The sequence below is a fragment of the Podarcis bocagei genome (assembly GCF_964188305.1).
Source record: "Podarcis bocagei genome assembly, chromosome: 15".
In the NCBI taxonomy this organism is placed as follows: domain Eukaryota; kingdom Metazoa; phylum Chordata; class Lepidosauria; order Squamata; family Lacertidae; genus Podarcis; species Podarcis bocagei.
Window position 1 is genome coordinate 29,844,912 of NC_138141.1, and position 20,181 is coordinate 29,865,092.

At 47.4% G+C, this 20,181-nt stretch overlaps 1 protein-coding gene across 2 annotated transcripts in view; it reads left to right on the forward strand.

Annotated features, from left to right (window-relative positions):
- Positions 1-17,264, forward strand: part of ETS1 (ETS proto-oncogene 1, transcription factor) — a 115,545-nt gene extending 98,281 nt beyond the window's left edge. For both annotated transcript variants that reach the window (XM_081172634.1, XM_081172635.1), the window contains 2 exons: positions 10,203-10,321; positions 11,022-17,264. In XM_081172634.1, coding sequence (XP_081028760.1) covers positions 10,203-10,321; positions 11,022-11,237 — 335 coding nt within the window. In that variant the 3' untranslated portion in view covers positions 11,238-17,264. The remainder of the gene's footprint in view (positions 1-10,202; positions 10,322-11,021) is intronic.
- The last annotated feature ends 2,917 nt before the right edge of the window (positions 17,265-20,181 follow it).

Genomic DNA, 20,181 nt, shown 5'->3' on the forward strand with positions numbered 1-20,181 from the left:
TTGTCTGTCTCTTGACTGATGGGGCATCTCTCACACAGATATATGTTTGCGCACTAAATCAGAGGAGAGCAAATTTCAGGTTTTCAGCGTTGTCCTTCTTTGCTAGAACCGCAATGCCTCAGTAGCAACCCTTGACTCCGTGAGTCAGGTGGGACAAGAGGAAAGATTTGCGCTTTTGACAAGCTCTCATGCAAGATTCTTCCTCCCCAAGTGCAGCGCCTCTACTGGGGCTAGGAACCGGTGTGTGTTTGTGGGGTCGGGAGATCATTTTTAGGAGCTGTGCACAGAAGGAAGTGGTTGGATGCTTCAGCTTCAAGCTGTGATGAGTGCTTTCTGTTTGCAGGAATAGGTGCTGATAAGAAAACTGGGTGGGGAGTGGGGTTCTGGAGACTGGCTCCCTTCAGCAGTGGGAGTATGATGATCTGAGTCAAGGGAGAGGAAATCTTCAATCGTTGCAAAGCTGCTGAAGACTTTGGGAGATTAGTCCACACCCCACATGGTGTGAGCGTCAAAACAATTATATTGTAGGGGCGGGAAAACATTTTTGGCCCAAGTGAATGTGACTCTCACCTTTGCACGGTGGGCTAGTTTCTCCACACACCCCTCTCTGTCCTCCATCAAGCCAAGCCAAAGGCATCCCAGCCAGACAAAAACAGTCCCAGAGGGTGCAGGGTCAGGCCAGGGAGCAGTATGGCCTGTGGAGAGCAGGGCCTTATTCAGACTCTGGGCCTGATCGAAATAAACTTGCTGGTATGAATTGCCAGGAGCTGCTGGCACCAAAGCTGGAAGCTGGCTTAAGTGTAGTAGTTAAGAATGGGAGCTGGGAGCTGTGTTCAAATCACCTCCCTTATGAGCTCACCAACTGAGTGTAAACAAGGCACTGTAGTCTTGGCCAGAGTTCCTTCCTGTAAGGTGGGGAGATGGTTGCCGCATTGTCTTGTCTTACAGGACTGTTGTGAAAACGACCAAGAGCATGAGATTCTTAATCTCAGGGTTGCGGGTTCAAGCCCCACCTTGGGCAAAAGATGGGTTGGACTCGATGACCCTTGTGGTCCCTTCCAACTCTTCTATGCTTCTGTGTGCGAATCACTCTGAAGACACGAAACATGGCAGGGAAAAGCGAAGTCTGTATGTGAGAATCCTCTGAGTGAACGTGGATGAAAAGCACACGGCATTTATCTCTGCGATAAGCTAAGAAGTGGGGCCCTGGCTGTGCTGCTCCTGCTTGGCTGGCAGAGAGGAACTTTCCTTTTTATCACCAGGGGCCCCAACCCTCCGATGGTATCTGCCTCCGAGCTGCAGAGGTGATGAAGCTCGGAGGAAGCCTGGCCCACGTGGCTTTTGATGTTGCCTGTGGCAAACAGTCAGCCTCCTTGAGCTCCCTTATCTGCCCTCCACATCTTGACCTCATTTCACAAGTTGCCTCCTTTCACAAGTTCACAACTATCCTGCCCTTGGCTTTCTTCTGAAACGAGAGAATTCACAGAAAAGCTCTGTGGCCCCTGACTACTAGTTTGCCGCACTCGCTCGGGTGCTCTTGTTAGATTGGGTGACTGGAAAGACACACACACACACACCCTCTGGTGACTGCGCTGGTTGGCTTGGAAAAACAGGGGCGAGAGAGAATGCCACCCTTCAGGAGGAGCTGTTTAATTCAGGTTGGCCCGACTCCATCGAAAGAGGCCAAGGTTGTTGGTGGAAAGGGGACGTGCCCATTTTACAGGCTCTACCATTAAATAGAAGGATGCAGCAGGGACAGGGAGCTGAATGTGCTGTGCAGCTGCCTTGTGGGCCCCTAAGCTGGCCTGCTGCCTGCACGTTCAACAGCGGGAGCTGCCGCATTGCCAGGGTTAAAGGAAGGGGCAGTTCACATTAGCAGCTTAAAGGTCACAAACACACACACACAGCATTTCAAGTCATGTTTGCATGGGGTTGTTCAGATCAGAAGGGCGTGGGGATGTCTTCACCCAACACCTATGGCCTTTGGGGTTCGCCCCTCTCCATAACCACCCAAACGTCTATTCACAAAACCATCCTCTGCACATGTACACGTTACCACTCACTCATCCAGTTTTCTAGTTGGACTGAAGTGGGTTTGAGACCACAACACCTCCAACAGCAGTATTTGTCAAGGAAGTACAGGATCGCTATGGATTATAGCTAACATAGTGCGAACCTAACAATACCCAACAATGGGAGTGGGCTGGATGCAGAGTAAGCGGTCATGTGAACGCACCTTCAAAGCCGGAAGTCTGCTTCTGCTCATGGGATGGAGGAGGACTGCTTAGGGTGCCTTTCTTTGAAGGGGTGCCTGGTTTAAAAGCTCTCCTTTGGAGGGTGCTCACAGATACAGGGCCACCACCAAAAGGCCCTACTGGTTTTGTTCTCCTCCCAGCACGGTACCCAGATTTAGGAACAGAGACATGGCAAGATCCAAACTCACCATCACCTGGGTCAACTCAAGCTGCATTGAATTTCCCAGGAGGTTGTGAGCAACCACCTATTCCTTTGACGTTAAAGACAGAATTACCATCATTCACATACGGCAAAGAACAAGGTGTGTCATAAGGAAGGCTCACAGTTCCTAGCATGAGGTTGCCTTTGAGCCGACAGAGGAACCCAGAAGGCGAGTCCTCGCCCTGCTTCAGTAACTCGGGTTCCACCTGCTTGAAGTTTGCAAATGAGAACAAAATTAGCTCTTTGCATTCATGGTTGGCCGGTGTTGCAATTTTGTTTTACAGGCTGTCATTTTACCGTCTTGTCCCTTAGGTGATGAAAATTGCAACAAGAATAGTCCTGCCGACTGTACAATTCCCGCATGGGTCTGTTAGTCTGACAATAATACTAATAATTATAACAATAATAATTTTATTATTTATAGCCCACCCATCTGACTTGGTTTCCCCAGCCACTCTAGGTGGCTTTCAACATATAAAAATAATAATAAAACATAAAACATAAAAATGCTTCTGATGTAAGCACGGCTCCTGTAAGCTTGGTAACAGCTGCCGCAATAACATATGGGTGAGATCTCCCTATCCTCTTCCCCAAAAATCAAAAGAAAAGAAAAGAAAAGATAACCCATCTACATAGGACCCTCTTGCTCTCCCCTCAAACTTTAAGGTCGATGCTTTCTGAGTCATCTTTGAAAGAAAAAGTTTCATCACCTTGGCTCTGATCTTGCCCATATCCTGAACTGATGCAGATGCAGCCAAGAGCTGTCTCTGCTGAGGCCCGAGCAGAGAGGGAATAAGCTAGGACTGGCCATGTAGTTCCCACACCAGGCTTCTCCATTTCAAAGCAGACGGAAATCTAAGGGTTGAGGGACTCCGCCTGGCATTTCCACACTCCTGGCTGGGTGTGCTACAACGAAAGCCTAGAAATCTGCCATGCAAATATGTCCTGAGGGGAAATGAAGCTCTTTCCAAAATGGGCAAAACCTCCCATCATCATCATCATCATCATCATCATCATCATTATTATTATTATTATTATTATTATTATTATTATTATTATTATTATTATTTTATGTGGACCCCGCCCATATGACTGGGTTGCCCCAGCTACTCTGGGTGGCTTCCAACATACATAAAACCTAATGAAACATTATACATCACACACCTCAGCCTTGATTGTTGGTCGGGGGTAGGTGAGTAGGGCTGCAGATCATAGCCATGACATGCTCTGCCACACCCTGTGGGTGGGCATGCAAAGTCCCTGGGCAGATGAGACCTTCAAATAACCCCCACCCCCCAAAAAACACATTACTTTGTACCCCAAAGAATACCTGAACAGAGCTTTCAGAAGGGGTGGGGGGGTCATACCCAAAAGCAGGAATGGGAGAAAACACATAAGCGAATATTTACTTGTTACTAACATGATTGCTTCTCAGTTATAAAGGTGGGTCCTTTTCCTCTTCTTTCAAGCTGCTGATGTGCAACAAATAAGTAGGTATGTTTAGACAGGCAGGCAGCTCGTTTGCTTACTTATTTTCTGCCTCGTAGCTTCACAACCTTTGCAAGCAGTTTGTCACGTGACAGGGATGCCGCACACTCTATTCCCTAGTATTTTGTCCCATTGAAATCAGAGCCCAATAAAATGTGGGCGGCTCTCATTTTTACAGCTGCTTTACAAAGCGTCACTGGGAGAACGACAAAAAGCATGTTGAGGCCAGATAAAAACCGCAAGCAAGTAAACTTCCCCTAAACCCCAGATGTACAGAAAAGCTACATTTTAGATATGGTTGATATTCACTAGAGTTCAAAGCTAACTGTATGGTTTGGTTGAGATGGTTGCATTTATGTGCCTTGCAATTATAGGGTGATACTCTTCTGAGTGTGGTTGTTTTCAATGTTGCTTTCCAGGGCAGAATGTGTCAGGTTAGAGGTAATGATTGGGGGAATCTGGTAGGTCTTGGTTGAGGTTGGCAGAATCTAGAGCCAGCCCATCGCCTTTCCTTAAACCCCAGTATTGGTTGCATGATGGAACATGGTTCTTCTGACCAGACTAGCTAATAGTTAGTAGAACCAAGGGGACCCTCAGACCCATGTGATGTAACTGTGGAATATCAGGCAAATAAAATAGGGGCACAAACGTAACACCCTTATTTTCATGCCCAAAGCCCCTGCCCCACTACCCATCCTGCCTCATGACACACACACCCAAAGGCTCTACTCCGCCTGCTAGGCATTGCATAAATTGATTCTGCAACATCCCTTGAAGATACTGCTTCATAGCCCACTAACCTCTGCTCAGAGTAGACCTATGGAAATTAATGGACCTACGTTGGCCATGCCTATTAATTCCATTGGGTCTGCACTGAGTAGAAATGAGATGCAATAGAAAAGCATAGCTGCCCATCAACAGGCTTCATGGTCTAAAATATTCTGCACGAGCTGCAGCAGCACAGGTGCCCCTTTGGCATTCAGGTGTCTTCCCTCTCACCTGCGCATGCTGGAGTCGAGGTGCCCCACTCTGTCGCTCCGAAATGTCACTTCTAGGAGACGCGGGAATGGGTCACTCAGGAATGACATAGTTACCAACTCCCAACACAACTTTAACAAGGCATTCCCAGAAGGCAAAAATAGAGCCAGTGTCTTAGCGGGAGGTGGGGGTGGGGCAGCAGCGCTAAACGGAGTCTGTGCATAGTAAACTCTGGCAATGGGAGCATCTGGAAGTGGTGCCTGTAGATGTACATTTGCCACACACCCACACCCAGAGGGACTCTCTCCTCAAACAGGGTTCCCACTGTAGTCCCCATTTCATAATCCGTTTGACGAGTCATATTTTCCTGGTGATGCCAGAGAATTCCTAGCGTGTGACTGTCTCCCGACGGCTGCTGCTCAAGGGCTCCCTTCACTCCTCTGGGGGCGAGACAAGGCCCTCCTTTGTGAGTTGCATTTAGCATGTGAGCCCCCTCTGGCTGCCTCTATTCTTAGCGCGTGGGGCTCCTTCTCCAGGACAGAGGTCAGCAGGCCGCTGTCAAGGGGCAGGCCGGAACTTTCTCCCTCTTCCTGGTGGGTGGGGAGGGGGTGATGCCTTTTGTGGCGGGCAGTGGGGGGGGGCAGGTCTTGCCCGTGCAACTGACTGGGCTTGGTGGATCCTGCAATGGGTTGAGCTTGCCAGCCTCCGGCTTCCTTCCAAAGGCTTTGAGGATCACGTCACAAAAGGCAGCTTGTCGTCTGCTCCTGCCGCGTCCGTGTCGGAGGGGTCCTCCTGTTTGTAGTGCGCGGACTCTGTGTCTCTAAATGGCATGGAGGAAAGCCCAAGGATCTTTGAGTTCCTGTAGAAATTGAAGTCTGGGGACTCTCCTTCGTTCAAGGTGTTTAAGCAGAGGTTAGGTGGCCATCTGTCAGGAACTATTGAGCTATGATTCCTGCATTGCATTAAAAAATATATATCAAGACTTTTTGAGCTCCACTCTCACTTTCTTCCTGCCCAGAGCAGCCTTGCCCTCTGCCTGCCTCTCTGAACCAGCAGGGCCTCAGTGGTGGTAGCCTTTCCTCCACCTCCTTGGAGCCACTACAATCTGCCCAAGGGAGCAGGCCAGCAGTGGCAGTCGTGGAGAGGCAACAAGATGCTCCTTTGCAGCTCCCACTGCTGCTACTAATGCTGCTCAGGACAAGCAACAGCTCACCCTCCTCTCCAAGCTCAATGGCAGTGGTACTGGCAGGGGAAATAGGGACATTCCAGGATCAAATCAGAAGCTGGAATGGTTTTCATAATTCTGACACTGTCCCTAGAAAGTAGGGACACTTGAAGGGTATGTAAGCAGAGTATTATAACAAGGTGCAACTGAACTGGGATCTCTAGACCAGGAAAGACTTCTTCTGCAAGCCCAGGGCTGAGTATAAAGGTGGTCAGAGTGATGGTTGATGTCTTCTCCTTTCTCCTTTTCCTGGTGTTGTGTTTGCTGGTCCTCCTTGTGTTTGCTGTTAGCTTTCAGGAAGAGCAGGAGGCAGGTGTGGTCCTCATCCTGCCTTGGCTAAGCCATGAAATCTTGGCTCTTGCTCTAGCTTCGCTTGGCACAAGAGAGGTGCAAACACAGATCAGGCAGCTCTCGCTAAACCTTGACTTGTTAGGAATGGAAATGCCCTGTAGCTTGAGATGCAGGACTGAATGCTTTTTCCTTCTGGGCAGCCTTCTGAGGGCCACAGAGCAGTGGTAGGCAGGACCAAGGAACAACAGGTGCAGATTTTACTATCTTAGAATAGGCTAGTTCCTACACACACAGCCCTGCCCGCCCTCCATTCAGTCAAGTCAATAAAGAGGCCTGATCAGAGTTCAAGGACATATTTCCACCCAGGTGAAAATAGAAGAGAATCAGGGCCTGCAATGAGTTCCGAGGGCCAGTTGACGAGGCCTCAAGGGCCACATTACACTCCTACACTATTTGTCCTAGGAAGCGATGGAAATTCAGGGCAGCCAGTGAGGGCTTTGCTCGACGGGACTTTCTGAAATATTGCCAGTTTTGTTTTTAGTTTAGTTTTGCGCTTCCCTCAACATTTCACACCAACTTTGTACCTTCGCTGTGGATTGTTGGTGGTAAATTAGAAGCTTCTGCTGTTACTGCAGTTGCTGGTGTTGTTGAGCAGGGCTGATTCCTGCCCTTCCTTGTTTCATTGCTTGCTTTGCAAAATAGTTTTTAAAAATTATGAATGGAAGGTCATTGATTCATCGTTCACCCACAAGAGGGGTGAGTGCTCTTGCACTTCAGTCCTGCTTGTGGGCTTCCCAAGGTCATCTGTGAGAACAGGATGCTGGGCCAAGATGGGCCATTGGCCTGATCCAGCAGGCTCTGCTGATGTTCTTATCAGGAATAGATCCATTGCATGGAAAGGCGGGATCTTCAGGAGGCCAACATGTTCCCCAGGACTGTGGAAAAAAACCAAGGCCGTTGCTGGTTTTTTTGAGTTGCATATCCAAGCTAGCTGTGAATTTCTCAGCATCATGGAAACCCAGCTCATGGGAACTTGGAAAGTTTTCCTGGCTGGCTTTGCCAGGCTGGTTTAGATGTGGTCCACATGGCCACAAAGAACTTGGCAGGCTGAGACCGGCGTTGAAGGGCCGTTGCAGAGGAGGGTCACATTAAGTTTAGGAAGCTGTTTCCTTATACTGAATTGGACCCAAGGTCCGTCTGGCTCAGCAGTGCCTTCGCGGACTGGCAGCAATGGCTCTCCAGGGCTTCGAGCAAGGAATCTCTCCCAGCCCTTACCAAGAGATTCCAGGGACCGAACCTAGAACTTTCTGCACTCCAAGCAGATGTTCTGCCCCTGAGCTATGGTGTCCCTTAAGAGGCAGGAAAAAAGGAAGAAGATAAAGTGTTTGAGGTGCCTAGATATTGAACATCAGGAAGAACTTTCTGGCAGTAAGAGCTGTTCAAAAGTTGAGCAGACCCCCTCGGAAGGCAAGGGGTGTGGTCTAGAGAGAGTTCTGAGGGCCGGACATAGAGGGCCGCATTCAACTCCTCCCTGAACCTGAGGTTCCCCACCCATGATTCAATGTGTCTAACCCAGTCAAGCAAAGTAGACAGACTGTCAGCCCCTCGGTGTGTTTGTGTGTGGCTGGAGACTGGAAACTGGGGGTGCAGCTGACGCCGGGTGCCTGGAGGTGGGGGATATATAAAGCACAAGCCCCATGAAAGAGAGGCGAGAGCCAGCCACTCCTGATGGCCTATTTCTGGGGTCTGCCTCCTCTCACCTGAATAGCCACAGCGCTGACTCACTGGCTCCGAGCATTCTTGCCCGGGGAGTCTTTGCAGCTTGCTCTTGCATCAACACGCCTTGGATGGAGGCCAAATAATTTCCATACCTGCCTCCTCTTTATCACATCTTGGTAAACACTGCCAGGGAACAAAAAGTCAAGGTCAGGGGAGGCGGCTGGCAAGACGCGGGGGCAGCAGCGTGCCGGAGGTCAGGTCTCGGCCAAGGGCCCTTTTTTCGGCAGGTGGGAGGGGAGGAGGCCCGTGCATCAGGGAAATGGTGCCTCCTTTGCCTGGATGCAAAAAAATAAATAAATGTCATATTGCTTAAGCAACTGGGGAACCAGGGCTGAATCTTTGCCCGGGAATCATCCTGCAGGTTTTCGCATTCAGTGGCAACACTGAACTTGCCAGGTTTGCCTCTTCCTCTACTGATGCCCTTTGGGCCTGGCAAAGGCTTTTGCAAGAGATGTGCCATGTGGCATGGCATCACCACATGTGGTACCTCCCTGCTGCTGCCCCCCACCCACATGCTCACGCACATCATGGACTAGAGACCACATAGCCCAGGGGCATCACGGCTTGCACTGTTTGGATTAGAGATTGCTCAAAAGACAGCTCACCCTTCTCAGTGGACGCCATTGCTTTGCCCTCTGCGATCTGACAGCAGAAGCCCCTTGGACTGTTTCCCGGGCAGCAAAGGGGGTCGAATCTTGAGGACGAATCTTGAGCAAAGGGGGACGAATCTTGAGCAGGCATGAGGGTGGGCCGCTCTTGAGAGGTGGGTCCAGCCCACCCCTCTGGTATATAATGAAGACCCATAGCTTGCACCAGAGCCACTTCTCCCTCCCTCCCCATATTGCTGTCACATGTGGTTCTGCTGAACCTTGCAGTAGCATAGTCAGCCGCTGTATTTGGTGCCAAGTTGGAATTTCCCCTAATTCCAGCATTCTGGTTTTCGCCATCCTCATAGTACTCATCACATCTTTAGTGGTTTGAGTAGGTGTAGTCTTGGACGGAGAGGAGGTTATGGCCTCTGCCTGCCCCTCTGAGAATGGAGTATCCCGTTAAAGGGATCCAGAGGAGATGCTTCTGTCCAGACGCCCAGGTGGGGGCAAGGGGCCATAGCACACACACCCCCAGATGCAATCCAGCAGGGGGGTTATTCCTTCATGTAGGTCAGGGACTCCCTCACTTCCAGCTGACCCCAAACGCAAGTCCTTCCAGCTTACTTTTAGCCCACTTTGGGTGGGCCAAAAATGATGTTATGCATCTTGTTCTTGAGAGTCGGGTGGTCTGAAGGGCAGGGGGGACACCTTGCCACGCAGGGAGAACCAAAATGGCACCAGCTGGGTGTGGCTTTTGTGACATCTAGCTGAGTTGTTATGTACTGAGTTTAATAGGATCCAAAATGCAGCAGTCTGATTAGTCCTAGAACAATAGGATTCAGAATGCAGCAGTCTGATTGGTCCTAGAACAATAGAACCCAGAACGCAGCAGGAGCCACCCAATCCAGCTCCAGGTGGAAGTGAATCCGCAACCTGATTGGCCTACAGGAGAATCCCGGAATTAGCCAATCACGTGGGGCCCATTGTGTAAATAATGTATATAAAGCAGACATTCTGAGGGAACTTCCATTCCTCCTCACAACTATGAGCTGAATAAAGAGCATGAAATCCACACTCGACTCTGAGTATATTTCATGAACCCTCCAATATTGCATAATACCTGTGTTTATTAATAGCCACAATATCCAGAGGTGGCTTAAACCCAGGGTGGGTGGAGGACCTTCGATCTGTAGGCCAAATTGAGCCGGCCAAGTCTCCCCAAGGTGAGGGTTTTTCAAAAATGGCAAGCAAGAGTCCTTTGGGTCACTTGCCTGGCAGGTAGCAGACCACTCAGCCATGAAGGGTTGAAAACTTGGTTGGACCTAGTGGACAAGGCGCCTTGCTATGGATTCCGTTCTTAATGCTGTTGGGGTCCTTTCCCTTTGCTGTTTTAGGTAGTGGACCGATCCAACTGTGGCAGTTCCTGCTGGAGCTCCTCACAGACAAGTCCTGCCAGTCCTTCATCAGCTGGACAGGCGACGGCTGGGAGTTCAAGCTATCTGATCCGGATGAGGTACGTATGGGCCTGAATCAGGCCTGGAGAGACACTCATGCTATAAGGGAAGGAATAAATAAATAAGGACCTAGAGCAGTGGTTCTCAAAAGTGAGTGGTACTGCTTGTAGGGGGCAGCACAAATCCCTAGGGGGGCACTAAGAGGTAAGGGGGCAGCAGGTGGACTTTGGAGATGGAAATGACTATGAAACTTTGAAAAGCTGGTATCACTGAATCAAATTTATATTTTGTGTTGAATTAATTAAACTGAGGGCTTATCCGTACTTACCATGCTCTTATCCAGGCATCGTCCATGCTTGAGTAAGGGGGGTGGGTTTGTTGCCCCATGAAAACCTACTCTTTAAAGCTCAATTGGAGCGAATGGCAATCTAATACCCAAATTGAAGTATTTAACAAGTCCACCTCCTGTCTCTCTTCATCGCCTTTCCGTCCCTTCTGCACCCACACCAGATATTTACACCACTACTGAAGGTCTAAGAATCATGGAGTATCCTGGGAACTCTACTTCGTGAAGGATGCTAGGAACTGTAGCTCTGCAAGGTCAGCACCCTTAGCAAACTACAGTTCCTGGGATTCTCCATGACCGCTAAAGCTGCCCGAGGGTATTTTACGCGATTGGCATTCACGCGTTTATTTCCCTTCCCTTCCGAGCTCGCCAAGGACTTTCCGTGATGTTTCTGGTGTACTTGCCATTCCCAGGTTGCAAGGAGGTGGGGCAAGAGGAAAAACAAGCCCAAAATGAACTATGAGAAGTTGAGTCGCGGGCTGCGTTACTACTATGATAAGAACATCATCCACAAGACAGCCGGGAAGCGCTACGTCTACCGTTTTGTGTGCGACCTGCAAAGCTTGCTGGGATACACGCCCGAAGAGCTACACGCCATGTTGGATGTGAAGCCAGATGCCGATGAGTGAAGGGGATGAGCAGGCAAGAGCAGAAGTCCTTGTAGATGGATTCAGGGCATCCATCTAGGCGTTCAATTGAACTTCTGTCGTTTGTATTTTTTTTTTACTGTCATGGTTTTCCTTTTAAAAGAGAGAGAAAGAGAAAGAAACAAAAAATTCCACTGGTTGTAAAAGGGGGGGGGGATGACACATCATGCTTTTGGATGAAACTGTGACATATTTTGGCTGGAAGGAGAAATGGGGGGGAAATTTGAATGTCCTTGGAGAGTTTTATTGGGGGCTGATATTTAAAAGTCAATGGGGGAAAGAGCCTAAAAGTTAACCGCCCTGTTAGAATCGCATGATAAATAAAGAACTCCCCGCCCTCCCCCCCGAGGTGCCATAAACTGACAATCCATAAGCTCGTAAGGCTCCCTTTTGATTTTAAGAGTGAGGAGTGGCCTTGGGGGGGGGCAGAGCACCCTCTTCTGCAGGGAAGTCACATTGGTGGTCCTAAATAATTTTGCATTTCAAAGAACAAGTTTGCTTCTTAAGAGGGACCAATACCTTTTTTTTTTTTGAATTTGTAAAAAGAATGTTATTTTATTAAAATTTTTGTGCCAGTATTTTTCTCTAAAATAGTCTTAAGCTCTAAGATGGTCTAGGTATTGCAATATTGTGTTGTCGTTGGTGTTTTTATTTTTGCTATGCCAGCTGCGAATTCTGTCAGCATTTTTTTGGTTGGGGGGGGGGAATACAGAGGCTGTGTAGACCCCTCCAGAAACAGAAGCATTTAACTGTTCAGTAGAAACTCCAGATACACCCTAGGAGTGGTGGGTGGGGAGAGATTTGTGGGTGAATGACTCTTTTGCTTTCACACTGGGTCTCCCACACCTTACTCTGTTTCTGCTCTCCCATTCCAATTGGTGAATCAGTTTTGTGTCTTTGGGAGGGGGAGGGGCTCTTTCCATCAATAGCTTTATCTGGACTTTCCTCCACTTTCCCTATACCTTTTCAAGATATATTAAAGAAAGGTTTTTCTTCCAGCGTTGAACTTTAGGATTGTTTCCAATCCCCTAATTGGTGGGAGGACCCAGCCCTCCATGTCTAATTGGTCGCTGGTTCTTCAGCTTACAGGCCCCAGTTCCTCAATATCTCAGGTTGTGCTTAGAATGGGGTACTTTGTAAACAGAATAGCTCTTCCCGCGAAGGTCCCCTAACCGTTCTCAGGTCACCAGCGTACATGTAGGAGTATCGTGGAGGAATCTGCCTGCTGGATCCACTCCTGGTGTGTAGAACCTTTCCACAAAGTCAGCTCATTAAGCATCAAGTCAGGGCCAGCAGCCGTGAGCCTAATTCATAGACACGCACATCTATTTGCAGTTTCCAAGTAATCTCCATGCCAAACTATGGCTTAGGTAGTGGGGAATGTGGGCTCCAGGAAGTGGGATAGATACCATTTTGTTTCTCCTCCAGTCCTGATGCTCTGCTGTGTTTGCAAAGCCTTGAGCTCCAAACTCAGGCAGTCCCAAAGAAGAAAATGGGAACATTTCCTTCCTAAAAGTGGCTTTTTAAGTTCCTTTTTTATTACAGAAGAAGGCAGTTGAGGTGGTGAAGCGAAATCTACTGATTTATTTGCCTTCCTTGCTCCTTTTTAATGTTCATGATTTAGCTGATGGAATGCTGATGCCGTTGAGGCATTGTGGGTGTCAGCACCCACCCCACCACCCCTCCCCAGCTGTGATTTACAGTGACGACACCTTGTTTTACAGGCCTGGCTGTATCCTTGGCAAAGGAGCCACACCAACCCCACCTCCCTGAGTATAACTGCATGTTTGTAACTACGTGTTTGTCAAATTCGCACTTAATAATTTTTACACCAGCCCTTAATGGATCCTAGATCCACATCACTGCGGAAATGTATTGTGTGAATTGACCAGAGTTCCCTTTAGAACAAAACTGGATAACTTAAATCTGTGACCTTAAAGCGGCAAATAGTTGAATGTATTTTAATTTTTGCTTCACGCTGAATCATTTCAATCATGCAGAATTAAAAGAGGGGGAACTCCTGGGTCAATGACGGGCCAGCGGAATTTGAAGCAGATCAGGACTTGAGATAATAACATCTCAGGTTGGCAGGGCTATAAGAAAAAAAGAGCAAACACTGTTGTTGCTAAGGTCCCTTTCTCACAAACGTCAGAGGAGGTGGTAAATCTATTTCAAGTTGCAGGCTGCAGCTGGCAAGATGGAAGTCAGTCCAGAACAGTTCCCTGCACACACAGAAAAGCAGACAGAAGGAAGGAGTAGAACTGTAATTAATTGAAAAACCAAATTCAAGGTTGTGTCCAACTAGGTTCTACTCAGAGCACAGACCCATTGGAAGTAATGAACCTAAGTTAGTCATTTTTGTTTTATGTATTAAAATGTAATTTATGAATCGCTTCCCATGAGATATCCTGAATTGATAAAGAGTAGAAAGCACACCAACAACAAAAACATACCTAACTGCTCTGAGTAGAACATTGGAAAGAACCACTGAACTAGAGATGGGAAACATTTGGTTCTCCAGGCACTGTTGAACTACAGCTCCTATCATCCCCCAGAAATGTGGCCCAATGGCCAGGAGTGATGGGAATTGTAGTTCAGCAGGCAAAAGTTCCCCCACAGTTGCCCCAGACATTACACCCCTCTCCTTAGCATGCCAGTCTTTCATGTGCACTGGCTGGCTTGGAGCTTATTGGAAGAGGAGCACTTGATATTTCATGCCTCTGACCATCTGGCTGGGAACAAGGAAGAGCTTCCATGTATTTAGCCATGGCTGATAGGAGATCTTGGTTTTGATTGGTGGGAGATAAAGCTCAGCATTTCTCGGGACAACATAGGACATAGTTTCTGAGTCAAGGATATTGATGGTGGGTGTTCCTGGAATGGGTGTAATGATGACTGAATCTCCAGTTCAGCTAGATTTGATTCCAGTAGAGAGGAAGAAGAGCCAGAGTAGAAGATGAGAGGAAAGAGGGGGTAGTGGGGGGGGGGAGGTTGTATCCATAAAGCCAAAAAATGGTGCCTTTCAGCCAGGCATTAGGGAGCCTTTGGCTGTCCAGATGTGGCTCAACTACAATTCCCATCAACTCTGACCACTGCCTGTTTGCCTGAGTTGTGGAGCCAGAGTTTGGCAACATCTGGAGGGCCAGAGGTTCCCCATCCAAGCTTCAGAGTTTCCCAAACTTGGGTCTCCAGCTGTTTTTGGAATTACAACTCCCATCATCCCTAACAAGCGGGATCAGCGGTCAGGGGTGATGGGAATTGTAGTCTGAAAACAGCTGGAAACCCAAGTTTGGGGAACACTGCTTTAGATGTAGGCAAAGAGGGGGAAACACATGTGGCCACAAACCAGCCAACAGGAGAGAGAAGAGAAGCTGACATGAAGCTATAGGAAACAGCCAGTATTGCAGGTGGCATTTCTGTGTCCCAGAACTACTGAAGCCTGTTCCTGTTGCTGGTTAAGCACCCAACAGGGATAGTTCCACTGGTCTGAAAAGCATAGTCCCAAAATGACCAATTCACCTGATGAGCTACTCAGGTGTCAGCTGGAAGTTACACTACCCATGTGAAGCTACACCAGAACCTTTGGAGTGCTCATCTGAGAGCTTTTGAGCACTGAGTTGTCCCATCCGTGAGGTAGACTTTGGAAACTTCTGTTTCTGTTTTCAATTAAGCACAGCTCACCATGTTGTATAGACTTGATGTGGCTTAAGATTAGATGTAGTTTGTTGAAACAAGCCCATTACAAACCATATTTTAAGAAGCTGGCTTGTTTCAACAAACCACAGTTTAGGTATCAGACTAAGCCCTTCACTGTGGTTGAACTAAAACCAAGTAGAGCCTTCTGAGCTCTTTGTGGCCACATTGGAAAGAAGGAAAGGGGTAGGAGTGGCTCATCCTTGCAGTGCTCAACTGTACCTTGCAAGTGATTAATTCAGTAACTCCAGGAAATTCAGTTCAGAAAAACAACAAACAGCCATTTTGCAGCCCAGTGACGTAAGTTGTTGGGTTTTCTTTGCAAAAGCAATTCCTTCACCGGAGAGGCAGATTAATAAAGAGTGGGAGAATTGCCCAGTCCAGAGTCCTGCCACTGGCCTGGATGCAATCTAAGGCAGCAGCTGGAGGGAAACGAATATGGCAAATCCAGGGCTGGGATATTGTCCTCCCTTGTTGGGGGAACAATAGAACTTTGGGTCCTGGGGGGGGCAAGGCCTCTCTCTACATCCACCCCAACATGCCCGTTTTTCCTCTTTCCTGACAACAGAGCACTGATGGGGAACGATGACTGCAGAGGTTCCTGTGGCCACAGTGAAGAGGTCTCCATGGACCTCCTCAGTACCCTCTAGCCCCCAGGGCACCCTCTCAGGGCCCACAGGATTGTCTCTTTAGACAGTATAGTACAGTGGTACCTCAGGTTACAGACGCTTCAGGTTACAGACTCCGCTAACCCAGAAATAGTACCTCGGGTTAAGAACTTTGCTTCAGGATGAGAACAGAAATCGTGTGGTGGCGGCGCAGCGGCAGCGGGAGGCCCCATTAGCTAAAGTGGTGCTTCAGGTTAAGAACACTTTCAGGTTAAGAACAGACCTCTGGAACGAATTAAGTTCTTAACCCGAGGTACCACTGTATTATATTGCAACCTGCTTCCGAATTACCATTGAAAATTCTGATCTGATAGTTAAACAACTTGCTCTAGCAGATACGCAGAGGGAACTTGGAAGACACCTTTGCCAAGGATAGCTTTTAATTAATATCTGAAATATAAGGACACCCAATGCTTTTTTTTCTGGGGGTATGCAGGGGTACGCATACCCCTAAACATTTTGTGAATCTAAGTTTGGCCTCATTGAGGGGCAGTATTTAAATATCAGTAGGAAAATGAGAGTACTCCTAAACATTTTTTGTAAGGAAAAAAAGTGCTGAGGACACCTCTCTACGTTTTGGGTGATTTTTGAACCTCACTGTCTTTAGAGAACATATCTGTGGACCAATCCACACATGACAAGGCTTGGATCGTCGGACCAGGAACCGCCGTTCATTGTGGCTTCCTGCTGTGTGTGTCTGTATGTTGGTAGACGTTGTTGTCTCATTCTCACATGGCCTATTTTAGTGTACGTTGTTCAGAAGACTACGCCTAAAAAGTGCTGAGTGTGGAGCATCTCTCTGTGGTGCTGTGTCGATGTGCCAATGTGCCTCCTCTTGCATTCATGTGCCTGGAGATTCACCTCCTTCCTTCCTTCCTTCCTTCCTTCCTTCCTTCCTTCCTTCCTTCCTTCCTTCCTCCCTCCCTCCCTCCCTCCCTCCCTCCCTCCCTCCCTCCCTCCCTCTGTTCTGTTTCTGATGGGGTCTCTGTAGCACCAGTGAACTGTGCACTCCATTCCAAAGAAGTTTGAATAGATGATAACTGATGTATACATATATGTTTATGACAGAAATATCTCCAGGAATTAACTGCCTCAGTGAAACAAGTTATTATTTGAGAAGAAGAAAATGTATGTTGTTTGTACAATTACTATTTTTTGGTCTTTGTTTTTATACCTGGTTTTTTTTTGTTTTGTTTTGTTTTAAGCTGATAATTTTAGAAGAAGAAAAAGATTGTTATATTATGCTGTTCAACTATTTTCCAACTTGTATTTTCATATAATTTATATTTTATAGAACTGAAAGGGAGAAGAAGAAAAAAACCTTAAAAAGCAAGATTTTTTTTAATTAAAAAAAGGAGAAAAAAAAGCAGGTGCTTTTTAGGAAAAAGAAAACCAAACTCATCTGAGGTAGCTTAGAGATGTAGCGATGTCTGTATGTATGTATGTGTGTGTGTGTTTTTTTAAAAAAGAATTCCAAAATGCAATTCCCTCCCACACTGAAGACTTAATAGGGAGCGGAGTTGGTTTTGTTTTAATTGCTGATGCTGGCACATCATTCTTCTGGAGAGTCTTTTATATACTGTAGCCTTATTTCATATTGTATTTTAAACCATTTGAAATTTTAAAAAATAAATAAATCACAAAGCTATCCCTTGCCCTGGTCATGGTTGTCAGCATGCTTGGCCTTGTCTTTCGCTGAAGACCACAGGTCACATCAGGGTGGAAAGAGAAACACGTACAGAGTGCCAAACGGCACGTAGGCAACCCGCTTACAGAGCAGTCATCCCCATTTACTTGCATGAAACTTACATAGATGTTTGATTATATATCCAGTCTGTTTTCCAACATTCACTCAGTAAGGTAAGTAAAAGCTATGCTGGATCAGGCCAGCAACCTATCTAGCTCAGCATCCTGTTCTTACAACATCCAACCAGATGGGAAATCCACAAGCAGGATCCGAGCATTGCTGCCCATTGTCTCTCAAGACAGATGGATATCAATAACAAAAATAGCTGCCTCCAGCTGTGGAAGCAGACCACAGCCTCCATCATGACTGGTAGCCAAAGACAGCCCTCTACTCCATGAATTTGTCTAACCCTATTTTAAAACCAAACTGGCAACCATCACGGCCTCCAGTGGGAGTGAGTTCCATAGTTTAACTATGCACCAGGTGAAGAAGTTCTTTCTCGATCTGTCTTGAATGTTTCTTCTTAAACCACTTAGAGGTTTTGTTATAATTATCTAATTGTTGTTCCTGTTGTTTATTAAATTTATGGGTCACTTTTTCTTGCCAAAGGCAACTCAAAAGCCAAAGAAACGAAAACCCAAATAGATACATTAGAACAAACAAGCATATACATTGAAATACATTAAAAACACCCACCTTTGTGGAGAATTGCCCAGAGTTATTGAGCTTTTTGGAGGGGATTACCCAGGGTTCTTGAGCTTTTTTTAGGGGGGATTGCCAAATAAACGCTCAATACACGCGTCGCTAAATCCGCCTCCCATCTGTCCCATCGCCGGCAGAAGCTGCAAGTCACCCGCCCAACTGCCGGAGCATCAGCCAATCAACACCACCCATTGACGCAGCAACCAATAGCACACACAATAGCCACTGACAGCCTTTGCAGCAACCAATCAAACGTCCACCCTATGCACTACCCATGTATAAGATGACCCCTACTTTTTAGCATGATTTCAAAAGAAAAGAACATAGTCTTATACATGGAAAAGTACGGTATGTTGCAACCACTTCTTGAAAGTTCCAGGACTGTCCCTAATTGGGCAAACATATCTTCCTATTTTACAAAGTGTGGGGCGTGGGGGGTGTTTGCTTGGTTGCGAGTGCCATGAAATTTGCAAAATGGGCTCGCCTTCCCCCAAACGGTAAGTGGGTCTCGTAAACAAAATTGATTGCGACATATTACAGTCTGATGCCTGTAAATGGAGAATAAGAATTTTAAAAGGCTGGCTTGTGCCTACAACACAGACTGTTTCTCCACACCTCCTGGATGCTGATCTTTGTTTCTCATCCAGGAACGAAAATTATTTAGCTGACTCAGCTGTGCTGCTCTGCCCAGCCTCTGTGGGGGCTTGGAAGTCCTGTTTGTGCAATGCCGGGGACTTTGCTGGAAATGCAACAACCCCCCACCCACAAACACCCAGTAAACAGCTAAGACTCAGCTGCCGGGAGATCAGGCAAGCTCTGCCAGTTGGTACTGCCAGTTGGAAAGTGGTGTGGCTCAGTGAGTTCCTGTATCAGTCTAAGGCAGCAGCTTATAAAATTTATAGGTAAAGGTAAAGGGACCCCTGACCATTAGGTTCAGTTGTGACCGACTCTGGGGTTGAGGCGCTCATCTCACTGTGTTCCATTAAAAGGACCATTAGGTCCCGTCGTGACTGACTCTGGGGCTGCGGTGCTCATCTCTCTCTATAGGCCAAGGGAGCCTGCGTACAGCTTCTGGGTCATGTAGCCAGCATGACTAAGCCACTTCTGGCGAACCAGAGCACCGCACGGAAACACCGTTTACCTTCCCGCCGGAGTGGTACCTATTTATCTACTTGCACTTTGACGTGCTTTCGAACTGCTCGGTTGGCAGGAGCAGGGAGCGAGCAACGGGAGCTCACCCCATCGTGGGGATTCAAACCGCCAACCTTCTGATCGGCAAGTCCTAGGCTCTGTGGTTTAACCCACAGCGCCACCCGCGTCCCTATACAATTTATATGCTGCTTCATTGAAAAGCAAACAAAACTCAAAGCGGTTTTCAAAAAGATAAAGCAATAAAACCAAGAAAAAAATTACAGCGAAGGGTCAGCTTCAAGCAGTAGCATAGCGTGGGTTGCCAGCACCCACAGCAAGGAAAGTATTGCATGGGAGATAAGGTGGGTAGGGAAGAAGGATTTTATTATTATTATTATTATTATTATTATTATTATTATTACAACTTCCTTTCTTTTTTTCCCTTTTGAATTTTTGTGTCCCTAAGAATTTTGCTCCAGGGCTGCCGTCCCTGTGGCCCTGCCCAAGCTAGGCCCCCGGCTTCAAAGGTTCCTGCTTCGCCAGTTAAACTCTGGACAAGCAATCAGGGACAGCCTGTGTGTTTGCAGTTAACAAAATACAAGCAGAAGTGGGATTGTCCACTCTGGGGACCCAGTCTCTGTTCATTTGCCTCTGAATACCAGTTGCTGGAAGGAAGCTATAGGAGGGGAGAGGGCTTTTGTGCTTGACTACTGCTTGTCGGCTTCCCACTGAAGGATTTGGGTGGCCACTGGGTGAGAACAGGATGCTGAATGAGATGGACCATTGGCCTGATCCAGAAGGGCTCTTCTTATATTCTTGATTTGGGGACCATCTTAACTATTGTGTCCAGGTGGGCTACACGAAAGTCATCAAGTGAATTGTCGCAAGTGTCCCACTGCTGCTGAAGAAAACACTGAGCTAGATTGGCCAGTGGTCTGACTCTGTATAAGACCGTTTCTTCTATTGAGACATGTTGGGAGCTTCCAGTTCATCAATTCTACCTGGCCAGAGAGAGAGAGAGAGAGAGATGGAACGAGAAAATGGC